Source organism: Platalea leucorodia (assembly GCF_965183815.1).
Source record: "Platalea leucorodia genome assembly, chromosome: 7".
NCBI lineage: Eukaryota > Metazoa > Chordata > Aves > Pelecaniformes > Threskiornithidae > Platalea > Platalea leucorodia.
Window position 1 is genome coordinate 18,537,591 of NC_138829.1, and position 21,980 is coordinate 18,559,570.

Here is a 21,980-nt window from a genome sequence, read left to right on the forward strand (position 1 = left end):
TAAGTTTAGCACAAGAATGTTTGCCAGACCCAGAAAATGAAAGGTACCACAGTTTGACAGCATAGAGTGCCACAACAGACTTAATATAAAAGAAAGTAACGTGTAAGGCTTACAAAGTTACGTAGTCATCATCTATATTTTCAATTAATTATCGGACTAAGTAATTAAATAGAAAGGAACACCATGTTGATGGACAATACTCAAGAAATAATCACACCTGGAAAGAAGCAGACCCTGGCCGTGGCTCACTGCACCAAACCTCTCAGGAATGATCTTGGCTTTCTGCATACATGTGGTTCTCTCACTGTCTTAAGTGGCTTTATGTGCTGTGCTCATGCAGTGGGCCTAATCCTGCTGTTGTCCCTCAAACACAACTCCTTTTTACTTTACTTTCCCTGAGCTGGGAATGGAAAACTGGAGCCTGTAGGCCTTACTTGTTCTGTTTTTTCTACAATAAAATATAAAACTCCACATGACATTCTCTAGATTTCTTCAGGGTTGGTTTTTTTTAATTACAATTGCATCTTTTGCATAGAGGCACGATACGCAAGAAAGAGAATCAAGAATCTTCCACATCATGCTTGATGTCATCAACAAAGGAATCCAGTCTGTGATCCATGCGGCCAGGATTTTACCTCCCAAGAGAATGAACGTATAGGCACTGCCAATTCAGTCTTGCATCATTTTCTTAAATAAATCATAGAATCATTTAGGTTGGAAAGGACCCTTAAGATCACCGAGTCGAACCATTAACCTAACACTACCAACTCCACCACTAAACCATGTCCCTAAGATGTTACCTTTTGAGCATTTGTACCCATATAGACATACCAGAAATACTGAAATCATAGTATTAGAAACACGTTGATATATACAGAGCTCTATTTTGTAAGCCCACTAAGATGATTAACATCTTACAAGACAAATAAAAGGAAAACAAAAATAAAGCACAGTAGAGGAAAACTTACGGCAATGATATGAAGTAGAACTCCTCCTTGCTGCCGTTCTTTATTTGTAAATACATCTTCAGGGAATTCATTAATGGCTGAAAGAGAAATATACTTTCTTTTTTTTTTTTTTTTTTTTTTTTTAATTTTACAGCATCTATAAATGGAAGACTGAAAAATAAGGATGCATCTGTAGAAATATATGACCAAACATGAGTGTATCTTCCAATTTATTACATTATAGCTAGCCACCTCAGAATCTCTTTTCTGCTCTGTATAAAAAATAGAGAACTGATACTTAAGTATTATTAATTATCATCATTCCAGTGACTTAAACCAACCTCACTGTACTAAGAGCTTCACATTCTTAATGCTTTATTTTTACTATCGTCTCCTCTGTGTCTCCTCTAAATATACTTCTAAAGTGATAGGCACAGGCACAAAAATTCATCCTGAAATAATAATCCTGGCTTTAAGTGTGCCTTGCCTGAAAAATTATGCAATGGTTGTAACCTTCCATCAGGTTCTTAACGACAGACTTTTATAGGGCTCCACAGTCTTGCAAATCGTTTCACAAAGATTAAAGTGATTCCAAGTACTTTCTCCAGAAAGTCTACTATCTAAATCTGGTGAAGGAAGGAATGAAACAGAAATGGTAGGTGGATGATAGGAATGTGCAAAGACATGAGTTTTGGGATTATTTCTGGGTGACAGTGAAGTTGTGTGGAGTTCAGTTAAAGAATCTATGTTCCATGCAAAGGCAACAGAGTGAAAAAAAGATTCCAGATGGTGGAGACAAAGACAGCAACTAAATCAAAGGCCTGAAGAAATATATGAGATAAAAAACATCCAGATTGACAAGACAGGCAAGGATAGAGATCTACAGTGCCTCAGACAGGAGTCTGGGAAGTTTAAGGGTGAAAATTATTTCAGCCACTGGAACCCAAATGCACTGAAGTCATTAAATTATTATTCAGAAAGAGATGTTCCTTTTCACAAGGAGTTGTAGATGTAGGTTGACAACAAGATAAGCTCCAGAAGGTTCTTATGAATTTATAATAATTTACTGAAACTCAGGGAAGGAAACAGAGGGAATATACGATCATCTTCCCCATATTCAAGTCTGCAAGTTTAAAGAAATGTTTAAGAGCACAATATATGATATTTGAGCTGTTCCATTTTCAGTTTCAATGGCATTTTTCTCAATTTCTCAGTATAATTCTGCAAACAATAACCACGAACAAAGAAACCAATAATTTGAGGTATGGTTGATGTTTTTAGCTACTAAACTTCAAACACTCTAAACCAGCCTTATTTTCGGGAAATGCTGCACTGTAACTCTGTGAAGATTACACTTTTTAGAGTACCTTAAATTTGAGTTACCTGTAATCACCAAACACACTTGAAAATCTTAGCTGCAGTGAGAGGGCAATCTACTTTCCAAGACTTGAATGACTTCTCATCTCCTCAATCTTTGAGTGTTCTATAAGTACAAAAATGCCTCTTCTCATCTGCACTACACACACCTACATATGTTGCATATGTCTAGCTTGACAAAGACTTGAACAGTGTCTCCATGCAAAGTTGAAGATCCCATAGCTCTGTTTTTTCCTTAGTGCCCACTACCACAGATGTATTATTTTTGAATTAACACACTGGCAGCAGGCAGTGTTTAAAACCTTATATACGTAAATCATACCTTCCTTCCAAAAGTCCAAGTTACCATTTTATGAAATCTCTCTAAATCCTCCAACCTAACATTTGAAAGCCACTATAGTTTTGTTTAAAACTACTAACAGTCTATAAAATAGTTAACATAAAATAAAAGTTCATCAACAATGACTGACTGCAATTCCTTTACTGATTTTCATTAGGCTTTTCAATAAGATCTCTTCTTACTGTTGTATTTTGACTGGAACCAATCTCAGCACTTGATATATTGAATAGAGCTTTGCCAAGATATAGGTGCATCTTTTCTTTTAAATCTCAGACAACAAAAACTATACAAATCTATACTAAATTTTGCTCAGATATTCCTGAATGTGATTTCCTACTCCTAGGTAAATGTTCTATTCCTGGTCGTCCTTCTGTAATCACCAAGAAAAAGGAAAGCAATAGTGGATATAAATACACAAATGCATCAGCACAATAGCACAATAATACTCAATCACTCACTGAATTATGGAACACCATTCAAAGGTATGCAGAGTACCTCAGTGCCTAAAGACCATCAGCACACCAGTGTTCAGCAGGACTAGCTTCAAAAAAGTGGCTCTGGGTTGCTACAGAACTCCAGAGTCCCCACGGGCCGTGATTTGCACTGTAAAGAGATGTGTGACCTTACGAAACAGTCTGAGGAAATGGCATTGCTATACAAATGCAAACCATACCGTAAATAAAAGACATTTGCCTACTGAACCAAATTCAAGTACTTCTAAAATCAAAATATGTGAATAAAATATCTTCCTTTCTGTTTGGTTTTCATCACTGTTACCCTCAAACAAGGAAAAGGATAGTGGACATATACCTAAACTGGGAGAACACTGGTTGCATTTTAGTTTTGAGGCACTGCGTATTTAGAGTTGACATTCTTACTCTTGTAATGGAAGACAGTGCAGGATAACCCACAAACTATTGGTCAAGACGCAGCAATCTGCAATGCTTTTATCTACAGATAAACCTTTTAAGATGCCAACAGTTGTAATATACTCCCTGTAGTAATATACTGCTATATATAGTAATATAGCAATATGTAATATAGTAAAATACAGTAATATCGTTCCCCCCATGTAGCAGTCAGGGAGGAATACCCTTCTGCAATAATACTGGAGTACCATCAAATTTAAGAACTTCTTGTCAGCTACTCTAGCTGCCAAAAGCAAAATTTCTCAGAGGAGTTATTCCCTACGACATGAAATAAAGTATGGCAAAAAAATTAATCAGCACCCAAAGCATGTAGTTTTAAATAAATTCTGCCTATTAACAATTAGTATTAACTAAAATGATTAATAAGTAAAAAAGCATTAAGGAGACTCCTCCTTTGGAAGAAAAGACCCAGAGCTACAGCTGCTGGCATCTTACAAAATATGGTTGTTCTTGCATCACTGGCTAAAATACCATGCCCACATGGATGTATTCAGGACACGTATACTATTTTTCTTTTTGCACCCCCCATTTGTCCTCTGTGTCCTCCATTCACGCTGTGGCTGTAAGAAACACGTATCCCAGCAATGCTCTAGGACAGCAGAGACCAGAGCCCTGGCCTGAGTCTCTAGCAATGATAACGTGACCCTGCACATGGGGTACATCCTTCCACATAATCTGATACAAAGATTTACAGCTGCCATCACAGGTGCTTATACCAGGAGCACCATCCACCTTACTGCCACCGTATAGCAGAGGGAATATGTCCCTGTCCCATAACTTGGCAAAATGGATGAGTCATCTGGGAAGCTATTACCTACCTGGTAATCTCATTCAGTTGACTCTAAAATATTTCACAGTATAACATTAAAAATGGTTAAGTCAACATAAACTGAAGTTTCAAGAAACATGAATAAAAATCACTATCTTTCTAACCTTTCTAATGTGACTTTACTTATTCGAAGTTAATACTGAATAGGAAATCAGAAGACCAGAAGATGTCAAAGGTAAGAGCTAGAAGATAGAAATGAGCCCAGGCATCTGATCACCAAGCAAAAGCAAGCCACCTTCACTGCAAACCACCTTGCTTCATATATAGTCTGGTGATTTGTAATAAAGAACTGCTTGTAATAAATATCTGCTTGCCTGAGAGAGGTAATTTTAAATGAATTAACATGAAGACACCTTTTCTCAAAGATAATGCTCGTCTCTACACAGGACTCATGGCATGCAGTTGTTCTCACACAGAGACACTACAAAATCTTCTTTAAAAGTCAGGGAAACAAAGCAAGGCTCTGGAGCTTGGTAAGTAAGATTTCTTCCTTAATGAAATGGCCACCTGCCAGTGAGTTCCAACATAAAGTTTGGAGTTTTTCAGTATAAGCATTTGCTGTCTTTATGGCTTTATTATCCAGATAATCACAGGTGTTGTATAATTGTCATCTATAAATTCTGTATACCTTATCTACATGCACCGTTCTTTATTTACTCACTGTATTGTGGTTTTAATATTTTAAACAAAGATTTTTTTTTTCTTACGTACTGCTATGATAACCTGGTTGCTCAGAAAAAGGCTGTTTGGATTCCCTTGTCTCCTATCTTAGGCCTGGGATTCAACATCACTTAACTGAGGGAGGCAGTGGTATTCCCTCATCTGTATGAGCTGACAGAGGGGATATGACTTTATCACGAAGTTTGAGAGAGCACAGTCTGCCCTCATGGTACAATCTGATGCGTGTGCGCAGCAGGGCACCGCTCTACTTCATGCAAAGATATTTTCTCATGTATGGGAGACAGAGCCTATCTGGCAGCCCGAGTGGGAGCTACATCTCCTCAGTTTCTACTGAAAAGAGACAGAACAGATGGGAGAAGGAGATGAAATGAAGAGCAGTACATCTAATGGGGCTAACCTTTGCCAAAAAAAGGAGGGGAACATACACCAATCATCTTAAAATCAGCTAGGAATACAGAAATATTTATCCTGCTGGTACTGTTGCAAACCCATGGCTCCTTCAGCTCATCTTATCAAGCACAGATTTATTGAGGGGGAAGGGAGGGCATCAAGAAAGCCGAGTCTATATTGGAACTGTCATCATTCTGCAGCTCATTCCCTCTCCCCAGTCATAAAATGAGTGGGGAAACAAAAGCAGCTTATCCAGACATGACTTGGAGGGGACACAACCACCTTTTTCTCTGAGTGATGGAAACAAAAAATCCTTGATTATGCCATGACAGAAAGGATGATTCACCTTTGATAAAAAGCCCTGGCTGAGCTGTCTGTGGCTAAAGAGCTACACAAGGCACGCAAATAGCACGCCTCAGAACAGAATATAATAGCAGCTGCACAGCTTAAGTTGTCCGCATGGCTCTGGAGTGAAGATCTGGTATGCAGCAGCCGGGGTAACCCGGGCACGCCAGTGACACCTGCCCGGACTTTAGGCTGTTACCGGATTACTTCTGGGTACCATCAGAGCATTGTTCCCATATGCCCTATCCATACTGTGACAGGCAGTCTGCCAATGAAGTTTCAAAATCTCCTAAGCCTGAAAGAACATCTCAACAACCACGTGGATCTGTGGTTTTATAACCTGCCTCGACATGTGATTTCTTCACCTTATCAGCAGTTGATTTACTCACAGAGGCAACAAACATGCCAACTCTTAATACCTGCTAAGCGTTCAAGCCTGTTACAACCCTTAAATTTCTCCTCATAGGGAGAAAGGAGCTGTAGCTGTTTGAAAGGACACATGCCATCAGCTCCACTCTGCCTTTGCAGGAAGGAGGTTAGGCAAATGACATATACAGAAGCCCAGTTCTCCATCTAATGCCTGCATCTTGTTCCTCTGCCCATGTTCCTCTGTCCCTTCAGAACATGTTATATTTACGGATTGCAATACCTACCCCTTTGCCCTGGCATTCAGGAGCTGCTGATAATCACTCTCACCCAGGGCAGAAGCATAAGGGGAAGACGGACAGATAGAAGGCAGAATTACATACTTCCACTTTTACCCCCTCTAAAATCATATTCACAAGCCGGCTTGAATATTTCAAATTTGTGTCATTTGTTTAAGCACTGCAAGCAGCTTTAGGCACCTCTGCACTTACTGTATTTCTGCTTATGTGCAATTCCCTTTTCACATTGCAGAGCCTCATCTTCCTAAGGCCTGGTGTTGCGTCATGCACATGTATTTGTGCCTCAGTGATAGCAAACTCCTCACTGTGTGCAGAAATGAGCTCCTTTGTACCTGTCAAGCAAATGCATGCATCGTTACCCGGTGTCAGCAGTAAAATGCCAACAGTTTATGCACCAAGAGTTGAAATTGCAATAGCCTTCATGGTACTGCAACTTGCACTAATTTATAGTTCTGTACTAATATAATCTGTTGGAAGATTTGAGTGAAAGCCAAAAAATCATCACTTCTTCCAACCACATCTACCCGAATGCAGGGGTCCTATAAGAGCTGCAATGAATGGGGTAAGTATGTCTTAGAATCACCCTTGCTTTCAAAATGTTTGTGGCTTTGGCCCATACTGTTCTTCAAAATGAGTGCACTGGGAAGATTTTTACAGAAATAAGGTTAGACACTTTGAAAGCATCCTGATGGCAATGGGAGAAATTCCTCCCATATTCTCTTTAACAATTATGTCAAGTGGGTCAGTCCCCTGTCCTGTTTCACATATTAGCTCAGTGCTGAAGTGGTGACAGTCTCAGAAATGACTGTAGTGAGCTCAGTAGAGTCAGACAGACATGTAGGTAGTCTCGGGGAATGGCATAATACACTCACCTGATCCTCTTGCATAACCTGTGCACTGTCAGTATTGTGACAGCAGTTGTGTACTTCAGAAAAGAAGAGCAGGGTTGCTTTTGCTCATAGAAAAGTATTGACCTGTTTTAGTTACGTATTCCAGTGTTAGCACTGGAAACAAAGTCAACCCAAAGATTGTATTATCACAGTGAAACTAGTTCACTCATATATAAATTGTGTCATATGAAAGTCCTCCTTTTTAATACTACTTCCTAAATTAGATATAATAAATTTTAACAGTCATTAGAAAATCATAAATGTGCCATAGTACATTAAAACCATATTTTTTCAGAATTACAGAGAGCCCACTTTCATGAAAAAAAAAAAATCACATAAATCTCACATTTTAAAATATCCCTTTCTAACACCACAAGCTAACATGCCCTTAACTCTGAATTGTCAGTTGAGAAAAATGCTGTACTCAGCAAGTGCTTTTATACATGATAGCTGGTAACTTAAAAATCTTACAAGGACTAAAGAAGAAAAAAAAGAACAATTCACTGATAATCCTGGATACCATCCGGAAAAAATAAGAATCACCAAGCTTTAAGCTCCCATTCCCATTAGACAGGATGACATGTGGATTTTCCCTCAAATACTCAGTTCAGCTTCTGCTGGATACTAATCTAGACACCAGTGTTAAAGCAAATCAAGAATGGGCAATTCAAGGAAACACACATTTACTTGAAAAATTCTGCAAGGAAATTCCTTTAGAGATAACTCTTTAGTAAACTGGTTTCGTGGATTATGCCACCTGGACAGCAACAGAGCATACGAAAGAAGTGCAATGAAATTATATGAAATACCACCCAACTTCTTTGAGAGACATTTGTGCATCAGTGTAACATCGTGTGATGCCAAAGATCAAGCTTTCTATTTGCAGGCAAAGTACCATATGGCAGGAGGCACAGTAAGCATCCTCCTCCATAGCCCTCACCTCACAAACAGTACAATTATGAGCAAATTTTCTCTCTGTGGTATATTAATTCAATTTGCATTGCTCAACCAAAAGAGGACTGCCAAATGTGATTATCTGTGCAATGATGGTAAGTGGCAGCTTATGAAGCAAATAACTGACTCAACTCTAAACTATTAAATCCACTTAATATATGCATTGTAAAGGATGGTGTATTAATGAAATAGCCTTCAAAACTCTCCTTCCATCAATATGAAATTATGAAAATATCTACACAAGACTGGATTAGCTACAATAAAAAGTAACATTAATACCTTATTAAACCCTGGACTTACATTTATTTTCTTTTCTCTTTTATAATAAAGAGAAGTATTTGCACTTATTAAGGCAATGTCAAACAATCAAATAAAAATACATTAACAATTATCTGCCAATGAAAAGAAAATTGAAAGGCATGATGAAATCTCATGTCCCAATCTAGGGAGTCAGTGATGACACATGGATGCACAAGTACTGCAACATGGGGATGCATTGGCATATCAGAGTGCAGCATTTCATGTCTCCTTTGTGTCAATGCTTTAATGTCCTCGAGATAACTCTAAAAGGACCCCAAGGTTTAGGATCATGAATTTTTTTTTTCCTCCCTGGCCTCCAGCTGATATACTCTCTAGAAACTGCCTTTAAAGAGCTAGAGATCAAGAACCTCATGATGAGTTTTCTTTTCTTTCTGACAACAGTTAGTTATTTCACATTATTTTCTCATATGGATAGCTCTTGTCTGATGCCTCCATACAGCTGTATCTCAGCCTTATTACTGCAAGGTAAAAGTTCCACAGAAGACGGCTGGAACCTGCCTGGAACACCTCTACCAGGATCCAGGATTTCAGTACACCTATCAAACTGTAAAGTCCACTCAAATTAACTAAGAATGAGGACAGGAACATTTCTAAATCAGTGCTGAACAGAGGTGAAATTACCAACACCTTACATTACAACATAAGATCAACTTACATTAAAATATTTGAATTCAGTGTAGTGCAGTGCCCTAAATCTGCCTCTGTTTGACAGCTCTCCAGTGCTTATGTGAAATAAGCTGTTGGTCATAGTGACCAGTCACAGAATTTCTGAACTCTGCTAACATCTTTCATGATTATGGTACCCGTTTTCCACAACGTGCATGTGTATTCTTCAAAACCCCACCCTAGGACACCAACCCTTTTATTTTACACCTCAGTTTCCTAAACCAGGATACTAAAGTGGTTTTCACCTTCCCCCCTTTTTTACTTACTGTCTCATACTGCCTCAGCTGCATTTACACTACTGTGAGCCAAGGTTGCCAAAGCAGTTCAAACACTAGCCAGGTCCACCACTGGTGCGGCTTATTTGGACATGTCATTTCCCGGCTTAGGGGGAATAATATGGTTCATCCTCCAGTCAGGACTGAATAATCATTGTGGAATAATATGAACAGGTTTAAATTGTACTACCTCATGATTGTTCTGTGAATTAACCGCAGATATCAGTCACCAGTAAAAACTGGTGTCTTTTACATGGAATTTCCCTCTGGTTTCTCACTTTGAGTTTCATGCAGTCGACCTCCCCTCTCCCCTTCACCTTTCCCTCATTTTTTGCTTCCTGAAAGTTGATGGTTTCTATGGCCAACGGCGTCTTGTTTCATTTGAGGGAGGAAGCCCTCTGGCTACGCAGGGTTTTGGACTCAGCTTGGCTGTGTCCTTTTCAAATACAGGTAGGAAGCGATGTCCCTGGCAAGATCACTACCTGGTAAGAAAAAAAGTTTTGGAAAAGGGATAATAACTGGATTAACTATCAATACTGTGACTTACATAAGAAAGGACAGTTATTAAAAGGTCAGGCAATTTTTCATCCCAACAGAAAAAGAATCATTCCTTATGTTTTTCACAGGCAAGCCTTCCAGCTGCAAACAGGCTGGAGAATCAAACAGCACTTGCTTTTTATGAGTTTTTGGTATTATCACCTCAGGCTCAACGAGGTCTTGTTTTAGGGGCTTTTTGCTCCCAGTCAGACTTTAAAATCTCTTCCAGAACTAAAGGATGGAAAGTATTTATGCTAGTTATTCAGCCTATCCATTCATAAACTCAGTTTGGTCACCTCTACACAATAAGGCCAGAAGTCTGCTGCCAAGGAGAGGCTGCGTTGTCTGCAATGTAAATGACGTCTGCAAGGGAATTTCACTATAAAATCTATTAGTAAGCCAGGGAAAATGATAGTCTGGTTTCAATACCAGAAGGCTTTGAAAATCAATAAGCCAAGCGGTAGCACTTCACTGAAAAGATTATGAAAAGTGTAACATAATTTTAAGACACTGTGGACAAGTAACCCTCTTTGAAACAACACACTCCATTTGGCACAAAAGAAGGACATTTTTACAGAAGGTGGGTTATAACTCCCCAATTTTGTTACTGAATATACATTGGAGCTGCTTTTATATATGCTGTTGTTGTATTATGCCTAAGGTACAGCTCGACAATCAGAGTAGACCGCTACCTCCCCCTTTGTTCCCAAAATGACTCCTTCAGCAGGTGTACAAGGAACAATCACCACAGAAGTTGTCCTTGACAGATTTCCCTACACTACAGAATTTCATAGCTGGAAGAATCTCTTTTCTGCATTGCTTGAATATGCAAGCAAGACGGATCAGTTAAGTGAATCTGGCCCAAGGCTGAAGTCTCCTTCCTCTTTGAACATCTGAAGAGCTCATTTGGCAGATGTCACCCATTTCAAAACTGGGATGCGTGATTATTCCATTGACGCCACGTAACAATGGGATCAAAACTGCCCCTCAAGGACAAAACCAAAAGCTGGCTACCAGTGACAGAGCTAATATGAAAAACAATCACATTTATGAATGGGTATAGATGGAGTGGTAGGAAATAACAGTTTTCCTTATAAAACATCACTGATACCGTCTAATGAACAGCTCTGCTTGCAAACTGACTATAAAAGTATTTTTCTATACAATCAAGTTCATTCTTCCTAGCCTTCTTCAGTGAATAAAATAGGGTGTTACTACCTCCTTATACCTGCTGGAGACAGACCTCAAACAACACGGAATGTGAGGCTATTTCCTGCCTGGTGCATCCCCAGCAGAAGTGACAACCACATTCAAACTGCAAAATGACTGACAAAATTTGACTGATCCAAGTCACACCGCAGATTAAGTTTGAACTGCTGGTACCTGGAAAAGCTACCACGTTACTTGAAAACTGAACAGATTACATATAGAAAACACTGAGAAGGAAGAAACCACAAGGGCTGCCAGAGCAGCTATCTTTCAGAGTAGAAGTGCACTTTAAATGAAACTGCTATTGTGCCTTTAGCAGACTTAATGCACAATAATAGGCTTTTGAATCCCTTCTACTTCAGCAAAAGCTGCAGTATGGCTCATTTAAAAGCAGCTGTATTGGCACATGACATTCTTTTTCCCCAAATGCATGGAAAAAGGAAATGAAATTCACTATTTAAAACATACATATTTTTACTGTTTTTCTGAGACCCAATCCAAGTAGGGATTTTAACCACCCAGGAAAATTGTGTTACTCTCCAAGCTGAAACAGCACAAAAACTACAGATGATATCTTCTAGCAGGCTAAGACCAAGTTAAATAAACTGGTTTTCTAGAAGCAAATGGGCACGAGGTAGCAGAGCAACAGCAGACTTTAAGTCAGGCCTACAGAGACCAAACAGAGAAAGACATAAAATAAAGTCAGGCATGGGTATTATTTGAACTTCCTTTACTTAGAAATTTTTCTTTCTGGATATAGAAGGAAAATGCTGGAAGGCAGCAGTAAAAAGACCAACTCAAACATTTATTCCACCCCCTGCCAATTCAGGATTGTTTCCAACAGTGAGTTTTCTTGTGCTTTGTCCAAAAAAACTCCATCAATCAAGAGGGAACAGGTAAAATACAAAGACACAATAACAAGACAGAGGAAGCCCCTCAAGGCTGTTCGTTAGGTGACCTTTCTGGGGCCAGCATTCCCAAGAGGGTTCAGCACAGGCAAGCCAAGATTTTCAAGGAACTCAGCCCACCACGGACACCATGCCCAGCCCTTATAAAAATCAGGCTGTTGATACCACACGCTGAGATTCACTGATTAATTCTCTGAATTTTGCTTTTATTTTGGAAGGAAGCTGAATTTTGAAAAATTTTTTCAAGTTGCAAATATTAAGCTCTCAAAAAAAAACCCAGCATTAAAAAACACTATACCTATAATGAAGTCAGGTTTTGGAGTCGAGTATTTAGGATAATTTTTTGTTCCATATGCCCCTTGGTGCTTTGAAAAACTCATTTTCACGTGGACAAACAGAAGCACAACAGTTTGTCCCTGTGAGCCACGCTCATGTGGTGTAGCCAATTCTCATTACTTTGTTGTAAAGCATGTGATATTTGTTTTTTACTTTTCCTGAAGCCATGGTCCTGGAATCATGCAATCATGTAAGAACACCAGCTTTCACTTAAAACAAAATACTTGCTTCTAGCCTTTGTGTTTGTGGAAGAGGGCCCAAGCCCAAAAATCTAAAAGACTTACGAAAGCCAGAAGACAAACAAAAAAGAGACCCAGACTTGTTGTTTATCTTTTAAACAAACATCACAATTTTGCAGGGCCAGGTTTACACTTCCTGAGCACACAGGATTACTAGCATTACTCCGCAGTTCATATGCTTTAGCTCAAAGTCACAAATACATGCACATTCCAATATGTGGTTTCTGCCTGATGATATAAAATGATGCCAACTTGTTTCTCATACCATAGGCTAAAGCCTACTTCACCTTTTCCACACAAGTAATCCCATCTAAGGCAACCAAGATTTAACCCTCCAGCTCCTATGTCATGATTCATTTACTACACAAATAATTTTTCAAATTACAGATTTGCCCAGTGCTCTGCTATTTTTCCTTTCCTAAATATCCCTTGGGGCATTTTCTCCTTACTCTAGAAATTCAGTAAGGAGCTGTGAACACTAGTGATGATCTCTTTCCAGTCTTAGCCTCTACTATATACTTCAGCAGCCTCACATTTGATATGAAATCTGGTAAGTAAAAACCAGCTTCTTAAAAGATTTGGAGACTTCCACATATTTAGTAGCATCTTAAGCGGCACTTAAGATTCGAGGGGGGGAAAGTGATTTTTTTCCTAAAGGCATAGTAATTATTCCAGAATAAAAGCGATCTTAATCCAGAATAGAGGCATACAGCAGGAGAGTCCGCTTCTGGAAGGTAAAAAGATAAACATTACAATAATTCCACAATCCAAATTTACAGTTCTTCTCACACTGTCTTCATCCACGTGGAATCCTATTCCATGATCTAGTATCTGTAAACGAATGTTGCAATGAAGCTCATACCAGCTCACATGAAGAAGGAGAGACCTAATCTTCACTTTGAGCAGTGCATGCACAAAGCTGAGTACAAAGCCAAAGGCCACAGAAGTGAAATTAGCAGAAGGAAAGAAAGAGGGAAAAAAGGTACATTGATTTAGTCATGTCACAGCCCAGTCATGAAAGATTAGTACAGGGTTTTTTCAGACTTTAGAAGATAAGTGTAGAAGAATATATAGTTTAATACAACACACGTCTCTCTTTAATCTAGCCAGGTCAGCTACCAATAATAGGGGAACTACTGTCACAGAAGCTTCAGCACATATGGTACAAGCCCAGCTGGAAGCCTGGATATATAGGTCATAGCTGGAGCTTCTGCTTCACTGCTGCTGGTACCACAGCTGGTTCACTTAAACCCACTTATTTCTCCATTACTGCAAAAATACTCGAGCTGTAAGTTTGGAGTGTTCCTTTCTAAAAACAAGCATCACACTGTCACAATCCTGCGTGCACATACACTGTCTGAAACCAAGTCAGAGAACAGCACTTCTCATGCCAAAGCAGCCGTCAGAAGCGCAAACAATTTAAAGAGTTCTAGCAGATTTATTTTAATTTATTTCCAAATGCCATTGGCTGACCAGCAAATTGATGAAAGTGGTACCTAAAGTTCTCTCCAGCTTACTCTGCACTGGTTTACTACAGAGCATGCATACAGACTATGGGGCAACCCTCAGCAGAAAATCCAAATCAGCACATAAGAAACATATTTGTACTCGATGGACATTTGCACTTGGCTCAACAGGCACCAAACTACATTGTCTGGCCTTGAGAAGCAAGAAAGGTACATTGATCTGGAGTCTCAGAAAGAAACCCATGGGAAACAATCACTGTCTATAAATGTCACTGAGGTAACTACAGAAATGAAGACGGGAATTATGGAGAGTCTCAGAACATGGTAGGAAAAGAATCAACATCTGAAAGCTAAGGAATGTAAAAAAAAAATCAGTTAAACATATGCACTAAATTCTTAACAAGAAGAGAAATAAGAAAATTACATACTCATCTAATCATACAAAAAAGCAGCAGGTATTTAAGACATATTATAAATCACTTTCTGAGAGCATATACAGCAAATTAAAAAAATCTCTAGGAGCACCATCTGACATATTCTCAAGAAGCCTCACACCAAGATGGTGCCCAGCAAAATACAGGTAGTTAGAAACAGCTGATTCAAGGGATCTTTTTTAGTCTGGTCTGAATGAGGCTAGACTCCACTGTTACCCACATCATACTTTACAGTGCCACTCAACGCAGTAGGACCACACAAGATATAACCAGCTGCAAAACATACAGAATGCTTTCACACCTGCCCATATAGGAATAATACTGCATTACTCTTCTTTCTTAAAATGAGCTTGTATCAATCATCTTCGTCTCATTGCCTCAAGTGGTTCAGAAGCTGGTTTTGCTCTCCTACCACTTGTTTAGATGAATTGAAGAGGAAACCCCACTTTCCTATATATTAGAAATACACAGGAAAAAAAAATATATTCTGTTTATATTCTCTCTACATATATCTATTTAGGTTTGCCTCAAACTGTTAGGTGAAAAAAACCTGCCATGCAGAAATAAGGTGGTTGCTTGTATTCCTGCTGTGCACCAGAAAACAGAGCCAGAATCATAGTAAGAAACCTGACAGAACATGGCTGCAGGAGGAGAAGGGTGCTGAAAGACCAGCGTGGTCACAAGAGCAAGAAATGTGGACTGGGATAGTGAGTACTCAAAGACAGCAGAGCCTCACCACAAACTTCATCTGCTTTCAGGTGATCTAAGGAAAGCAAAGCAGGAGTCATGGCTTTAAACTGCTCATCTGATCGACCGTATCTCACCTGCCCAGACAGCCAGACCTAACATTTCAAAAGTTATTTATATGCCCATTTTGGATTACTAAATCTATTGCCTTAACTTATAGTGTCACCGTGTCATGCAATACCAATCTCTTTCACAGTCAGAGGGAAGACTAAATGTATGAAAACGCTTCATACTGTTTGTACCTCCCTTCAACAGCCTGGCTGAACATAGCTGATAAATGCAGCAAGCTGACTGACCCGTCTGTGTATTTTGATTTACTTGGATTCAAGAATTTGCAAACCGGTTACAAACACCAAGGGACATTACCAGATGAGTACCATTTTTCTAGTCTTTTGTTCTGTGAAAATGCTTCTTCTGTTATCTTGCAATCATCAAATACTGGGCATAAAATGTTGTACCTGGTTTGTGAAACAGTAAGGCCTGGTAAACCTTTCTTGCTTTAATAACGGATTACACCTTTTAAAATCCTTAACTTGAGCATGGCAGTGGATCGATTCAAGTCGGCTAGCCTGTCAATAAGCACTAGTTACAGCTTACATTAGCACATCTCATCAGCCACTAACACAATCACTCTGCAGTCATTCAATCACTGTGTGAAGCTCTTGAGTTATTTTCCAGTGCAGTTGCTCTCATCTGCGTTAAGCTAATCCGAAATAGATCATTCAAATTAATTTTGCAGTGAAGACACAAGCTGAATGAGAGAACATGATTTTCCCAAATGCATGGCGTAGTTAATGCCACAGTTGGGAATGATACGTACCAGTTTGATTTCCAGCAGTTGTTCCGTCCACTAGACAAACCTCTTCCCATTCTTACTGTGAAAGTATATATTGTGGTTTAATACAAGACTGGGCAGTTGACCAAGTAACAGCTTGGTTTTTTAGTTCAGGTTTTTCTTCCTAAATTTAACAGTTGGGAGATTTTAAAATGTGTCTGCAGATGAATCAACGGCTTAAATGGTTCAGTGAGCAAAATAATTGTATGGATATTTTTTTTTTTGGTCAACATGGGGATTTTAACATATTTGCACTTGGCAGACATAACAAATTCGAGTAAAACTCATTTCAGTTCAGTTTTTGTTCTCTTCACCTCTCATTTCTCAACCATATTTCTGCTGAATGGCTAATATTGAAATTAAGAAGCATAGCTCTACAAAGTTAATGGAGCTCTGCTGATTTACATCAGCTTGAGATTCCAGCCCACATATTTTTCTTTAATTAGAAAGGTTCAGAGGCATAAACAGTGCAAACACTGTAAGTGCATGATGTTGTTCTCAAGTATGAGTTCAGAAGTAGACAAAAGAATTCTTAAGTAGGATGGTACATATCAACAAAGACAGAAACAAAGTTTTCACAGCTTTTCATAACAACTACAAGGCACAAATCAAGGACCTAGATTCCGTAACGGGCTATGAGTGCTGTGTCCCTGTAAGGTCATCAGCACAAATCCAGCCCACCAGTTACACAAGTTACTATTAGTATCCATCCCATTTCAATTAGACTTCCTGTTTTTGGAGTCAGGCAGCTATTTAAGTATTCTGATAAAGCTCCTGTCATGATCTTATTTAAGAAAAAGTTTTTGCCTTTGCAGTTTATTGCACTGATGACAGTTCAAGCTGTAACTAAACAGCAAAACCACGTTCTACTAGACTACAGTACTATTTACACTGAGGAATAATTATAAGGAATTACCACTGTCTAGGCAAAACAAAATCCTACAAATTGAGAAACATACATTGACGTTTTAGCCATTAATTATAATCAATGGCACTGATGCCCTTTTCTAATGGATTCACACAAGTAAGGTTAACAGAAGTCCAGTTCACGCAGCAACTATAAAAACAGCACAGACAAAATAAAGCCAAGCTAGCACACAAGCTCTGATAAATGTTCAGAACCACCAGGAACTGCTTTCTGCACAACTACTGGGGAAAAGTACTGACACATCTATGTCAGACCAGGCTCCCTCTTCTGGTTTGTAACCTAGGCATTGTGGGCACTGTGCTCCGCTAACTGCATGGTGAACCAGTGGCAGCCCTGGATAGACATGGTCTGAATTACTTAGGCACTCTCTTAAAATGTGCTGCCAGAAAAGCTGCCACACCTAAGACAAATTCCTTGTAGAAAGCAATCGGAATATAACCCCTTAAGGAAGCAAGGATAACATCCAAGTATTAGAGAATTCCAGCCATATACATTAACATACACTTGTAACATCCGAAGCTAAGCCTCATCCCTTCTACTCAAGGGATGCTGTGGCAGTAGCAATGTGATTGCCAGACTGAAATACACTCAATTACTTGTGGAAATATTTGGAGCAGAGGAGATCATCACAGGACTCAAAGACACAAATGGTGTTTCACACTGGAAGAGGCCTGCCCTGGTTTTCGCATGAGGCACACCACACTTAAGACTGGGCTTGAATGGTGAAAATGTAAGGAAATGACAGATTCTGACACATACAGTAATAACTGTAGACATTAACAAATACCAGCAATATAGAGTAATGACAGAGAAGGCGGCAGCCAAGGAGGAGTGATGGGGTGCTGTCCACAGGGCTCCTCTGCCACCACATCAAGTAGGAAGAAATTTGTTTGAAAACCAAAAGCAGGCGCAGCTTCCGAGAAAAGAAGGATGGCACAGCTGTGCCAGCAGGCTGAGGAGGTGGCAGTGGCAGCTGGAAGAAGCTGGGGAGGGGGTGGTAATTGTCTAAAACTAACATTTAAAGAAGGAACAGTGTACCCATGAATAACTGACATGAACAATCACAAGACGAGTTGAATCTTTTCCTACTAATAAGTGCAGCCACATAAAGGCATCGGAATATTGACTAACCTTCAGTGAATAAAGCACTGTTAAAAGCAGTGACAGCAAGAGCACTGTAGGAAAACTAGATATAGGATACAGAATAATGTTAATGCTTACAGAAAAAAAAATACATACACAGACTTTACAAAGTCACATTCCCCCATACATTTGATATACAATAAAATATTTCATTTTCCCTCAAAAAAAAAAAAAGTACCCCACCTGGCATAGCTCTGGGTTAAGGGATACAGACTGCAGGAGGGAAGTTTTTGGAGGAGATTCCACAAAGCCAGTTTACATGCATTTGGCTTAAATGCCAGCTGCACTTCTCGTTAGCCTTTAAATGCTATCGTACTGACATCCTAGAGACATGGAAGTGAAATCACAGGCCTGTACATGTTAAAAATAATCAAAGTAATAGCCTAATTTTGCAAGCAATTCCCTACAATTCAAATCCAATGAAATAGAGCTGCAAATCAGTTCACACAAAAGTCATGCCATCATTATGGCATGTTCTTCTTTTTAGGAGAAGCTGAAGTAGTGGATTATCATCACTGCATTCTTAAAATTCATTATTACATATACACTATTTCTAAAAGGTATGTACATAATAATACAACTCAGCACAATAGTTGATATCATAAAACCAAAAAGAAATCATAGACAACACTACACAGGACGAAGAGATTACTGATGAAATTGCTATGGGAGTAAAAGGTTTTAAGGAAAAAATAGCATGTAATGGGTAAGAAATCAAAGACTTTTTATGAAGACACAAAGAGCTAAGAAGGAGAGGACTGAAACAAGTGCAGAGCATACGGAGAGAAGTATAGAAAATAAAATGAGGAGTGGGAAATTACACAAAACATGCACAGTAAGGAATAACTACTGAGAGGCAAAATGATGTACCATTTTTGACTAAACATTCAGGGATGTGCTAATGAGACATGAGGACATCTAGGAAGAAACGCCTGAAGGTCTGAGATCTGAGAACAGAAAAATGTGTGAGAAGCAGCCACAGATACACATACTTGGAAATTACCAGCAGAGAAGTTATGATTGAACCCATCAGAGCAGAGCTGAAGATGTGGTAAAGAAGAGAAGGGAATAGAAGGAAGAAACATGAATTACGCCAAAAGAAAAATAAAAAAGGAGGCCAAGGAAACTATGAGCAAAGCAGAAGATAACCCATACAGCACAACACCAAAGAAGACAAGAGCAGGGAAGAAACAGAGGTAGTGACAGTAGTATGAGAGGAAGCATACAGACAGATCAAGAACTGCCCCAGTGACATCCCTAAGGAGATGGGACACACAAACAAAAGGCAATTGCCCCACATATTTCATTAGGAGTGAACCTGTGGGAACCACAGATGTTCAAAACATTTTAACCAAAACAGTCAAACTGTAATTCCCATCAAAGAACCCACAAAAATAAATAACATATAAAAAGCTTGATTGAACACCTTCAGTGAAGTAAAACTTGCAGTTCAGGGCACGTCATCTGCAAGACTTCAATAATTTGCAATACTGAATTCTAAACCACTGCAAAATAACTCCAGCAATATTTACTTAAGCCCAATTATTTTCATAGTAGCGTTCCCCCCAAAAATGACTGCACATTTTGGCCCAACTCAACATCTTTTTTCTTTAGATTTAAGAATCTTTTCTCTGCCAAAATCTAAATTACTTTTTGGCTGACATTTGAACAGTATTAATTAATAAACTATAACAGTTGGGCTACTATGCTATTCTCAACTCAGGCAATAGCCTGACACATGACCCTGAATAAACCACTTGGATTCAGATCACCTGTTTCCCTTCTCACTATTTTCTCTCTTCTGATGATTGGGATACAAAGAGGTTTTACAACTGAAGATTTGGTAAATAAGAGAATCTAACATTAAATGGCAAGCTAAAAAACTACTTTCCTTGTTATCAGACATAAACATACCAGTAAGAATAAAGAATACAATTTCAAGACAGCTACTGAGATGAAGGAGACCTGGATCATTTAGATATGTTAGTTGGACTTGCTATTACATCAATCTTTGTATCTGTAAAAGCTTAGTTAACAATATCAAACAGACATGAGCTAGCTGTGTTTTTCTACTTTTGATATATGTGTCTATATATGCTTATGTGTGTGTATTATTCTGGCGATTTTGCTGGAAATATTTCAGACTTTGGTGATACCAAACATAACGGTCTCAAGATTTTGCCTCTTTCTTAAATAGAAATTCAGCAAAGGGAAAAAATACTCTGTAATGTGAGTACATGCTGTGCAGAGGCACAAAATAGCCATTGTGGTCTTGGAGAAAACAATTAGACAATGCTACGTTTCACGCTTTGAAGTGTTAAACTCTACAAACTCTGAGACGATCTGACACTGTTAGCATCTGCCATTCCACTAACAAAAACAATCACTGGATTGCAGCAGCAAAAACTTTTATCTTTTATCATTGCTTTTTATCAGGTGAGTTGAAGCAGCCTCTGACCACACTGAGCAAAAAATTGAGTTGAATGAACTGGAAGCATCCTCTTCTACTTGGACTTCACTGAATTGCAGAACCAGGTTTGAAACACCTGTGCTACCATGTACAAGTAAACCCCCACTTAATTCAATCCACTAATACATCTTCCCTCTCACATTCAATCATATAAATTATATAACCCTCCTCAAGAAGGGAAAATAGAAGCGTTTCATCAGCTGAGATCAAATTGAGTTCAATGTAAAATAGCTTGTACTCTTTAGCTTTTATTAAAACATAAAGCAAGCAATATAATGGGTTACCAGAGACATATTAGAAGACAGTGCTGTGCTGAACAGCCATACTTAAAAGCACCTCTGTATCAAAATAAGAAAGGAAGAACCTAGCATTATGGGTAGGGTGTAAATTTTTAAAGACCATCAAATATCACTTTCAAAGTTCTAACTATTAGAATTATTCTAATAATTAGAATATTCAAAATTATTAGAATATCTAACTATTGCAACTGTATTTACAAATAAACAGCCCCTAAATTCCATTATAACACTAATTCAAATAAAACTGGCGGGGGAAAGAAGGTATTTAGAGTGGGAGTGTTAAGACCTGAAACTCCTATACAAGTGTTTGTTCCAGTTCTGTCCCAAAGGAGAATGAATCTAGATGACCCAAAATTTTTCTTCCAGCCCTATGTTTCTCTGACTGGAGGTGCAGAAACTCCATCTGGCTGATTTATTCAAGTGAAGGTGCCCCAAATGAAGTCTGAGCATCATAATCATAGATGCTTATTTCTGAGTAATTATCCAACCTGACCATTTGCTCTCACTTCTCCAGTTCTCAGCTTCACATTTCCACCTTGCCACCCATGCTTACCTCTGCCTCCCACTCTCTTTGCATGAAAATTGGTCTCAGCCCTTTTAAAATTGTACTTCTAATCCATAGCCTTCCTGTCTCAGGTCCAGCACTTGCAGGACCTTCTTGCACCTCAGTCACTTTCCTACATTTTATTTTAGGCCCTAGTCTAGGGAAGCACCTTAAAGCATGGGTAAACATGCTTTCTCAAATAAGGATAGGTATTAACACATGCTATACTAAGCCAAGGTCTGGGGCTGTGCTTCCTGTTGAAAGCCAGGAGATTTT

At 38.8% G+C, this 21,980-nt stretch overlaps 1 protein-coding gene across 1 annotated transcript in view; it reads right to left on the reverse strand.

Moving 5' to 3' along the window:
- Window positions 1-21,980, reverse strand: part of SLC24A4 (solute carrier family 24 member 4) — a 96,395-nt gene that overhangs the window by 35,624 nt on the left and 38,791 nt on the right. The window contains exon 3 of the mRNA XM_082318677.1: window positions 969-1,045. Within this exon, the coding sequence (XP_082174803.1) occupies window positions 969-1,045 (77 nt within the window). The remainder of the gene's footprint in view (window positions 1-968; window positions 1,046-21,980) is intronic.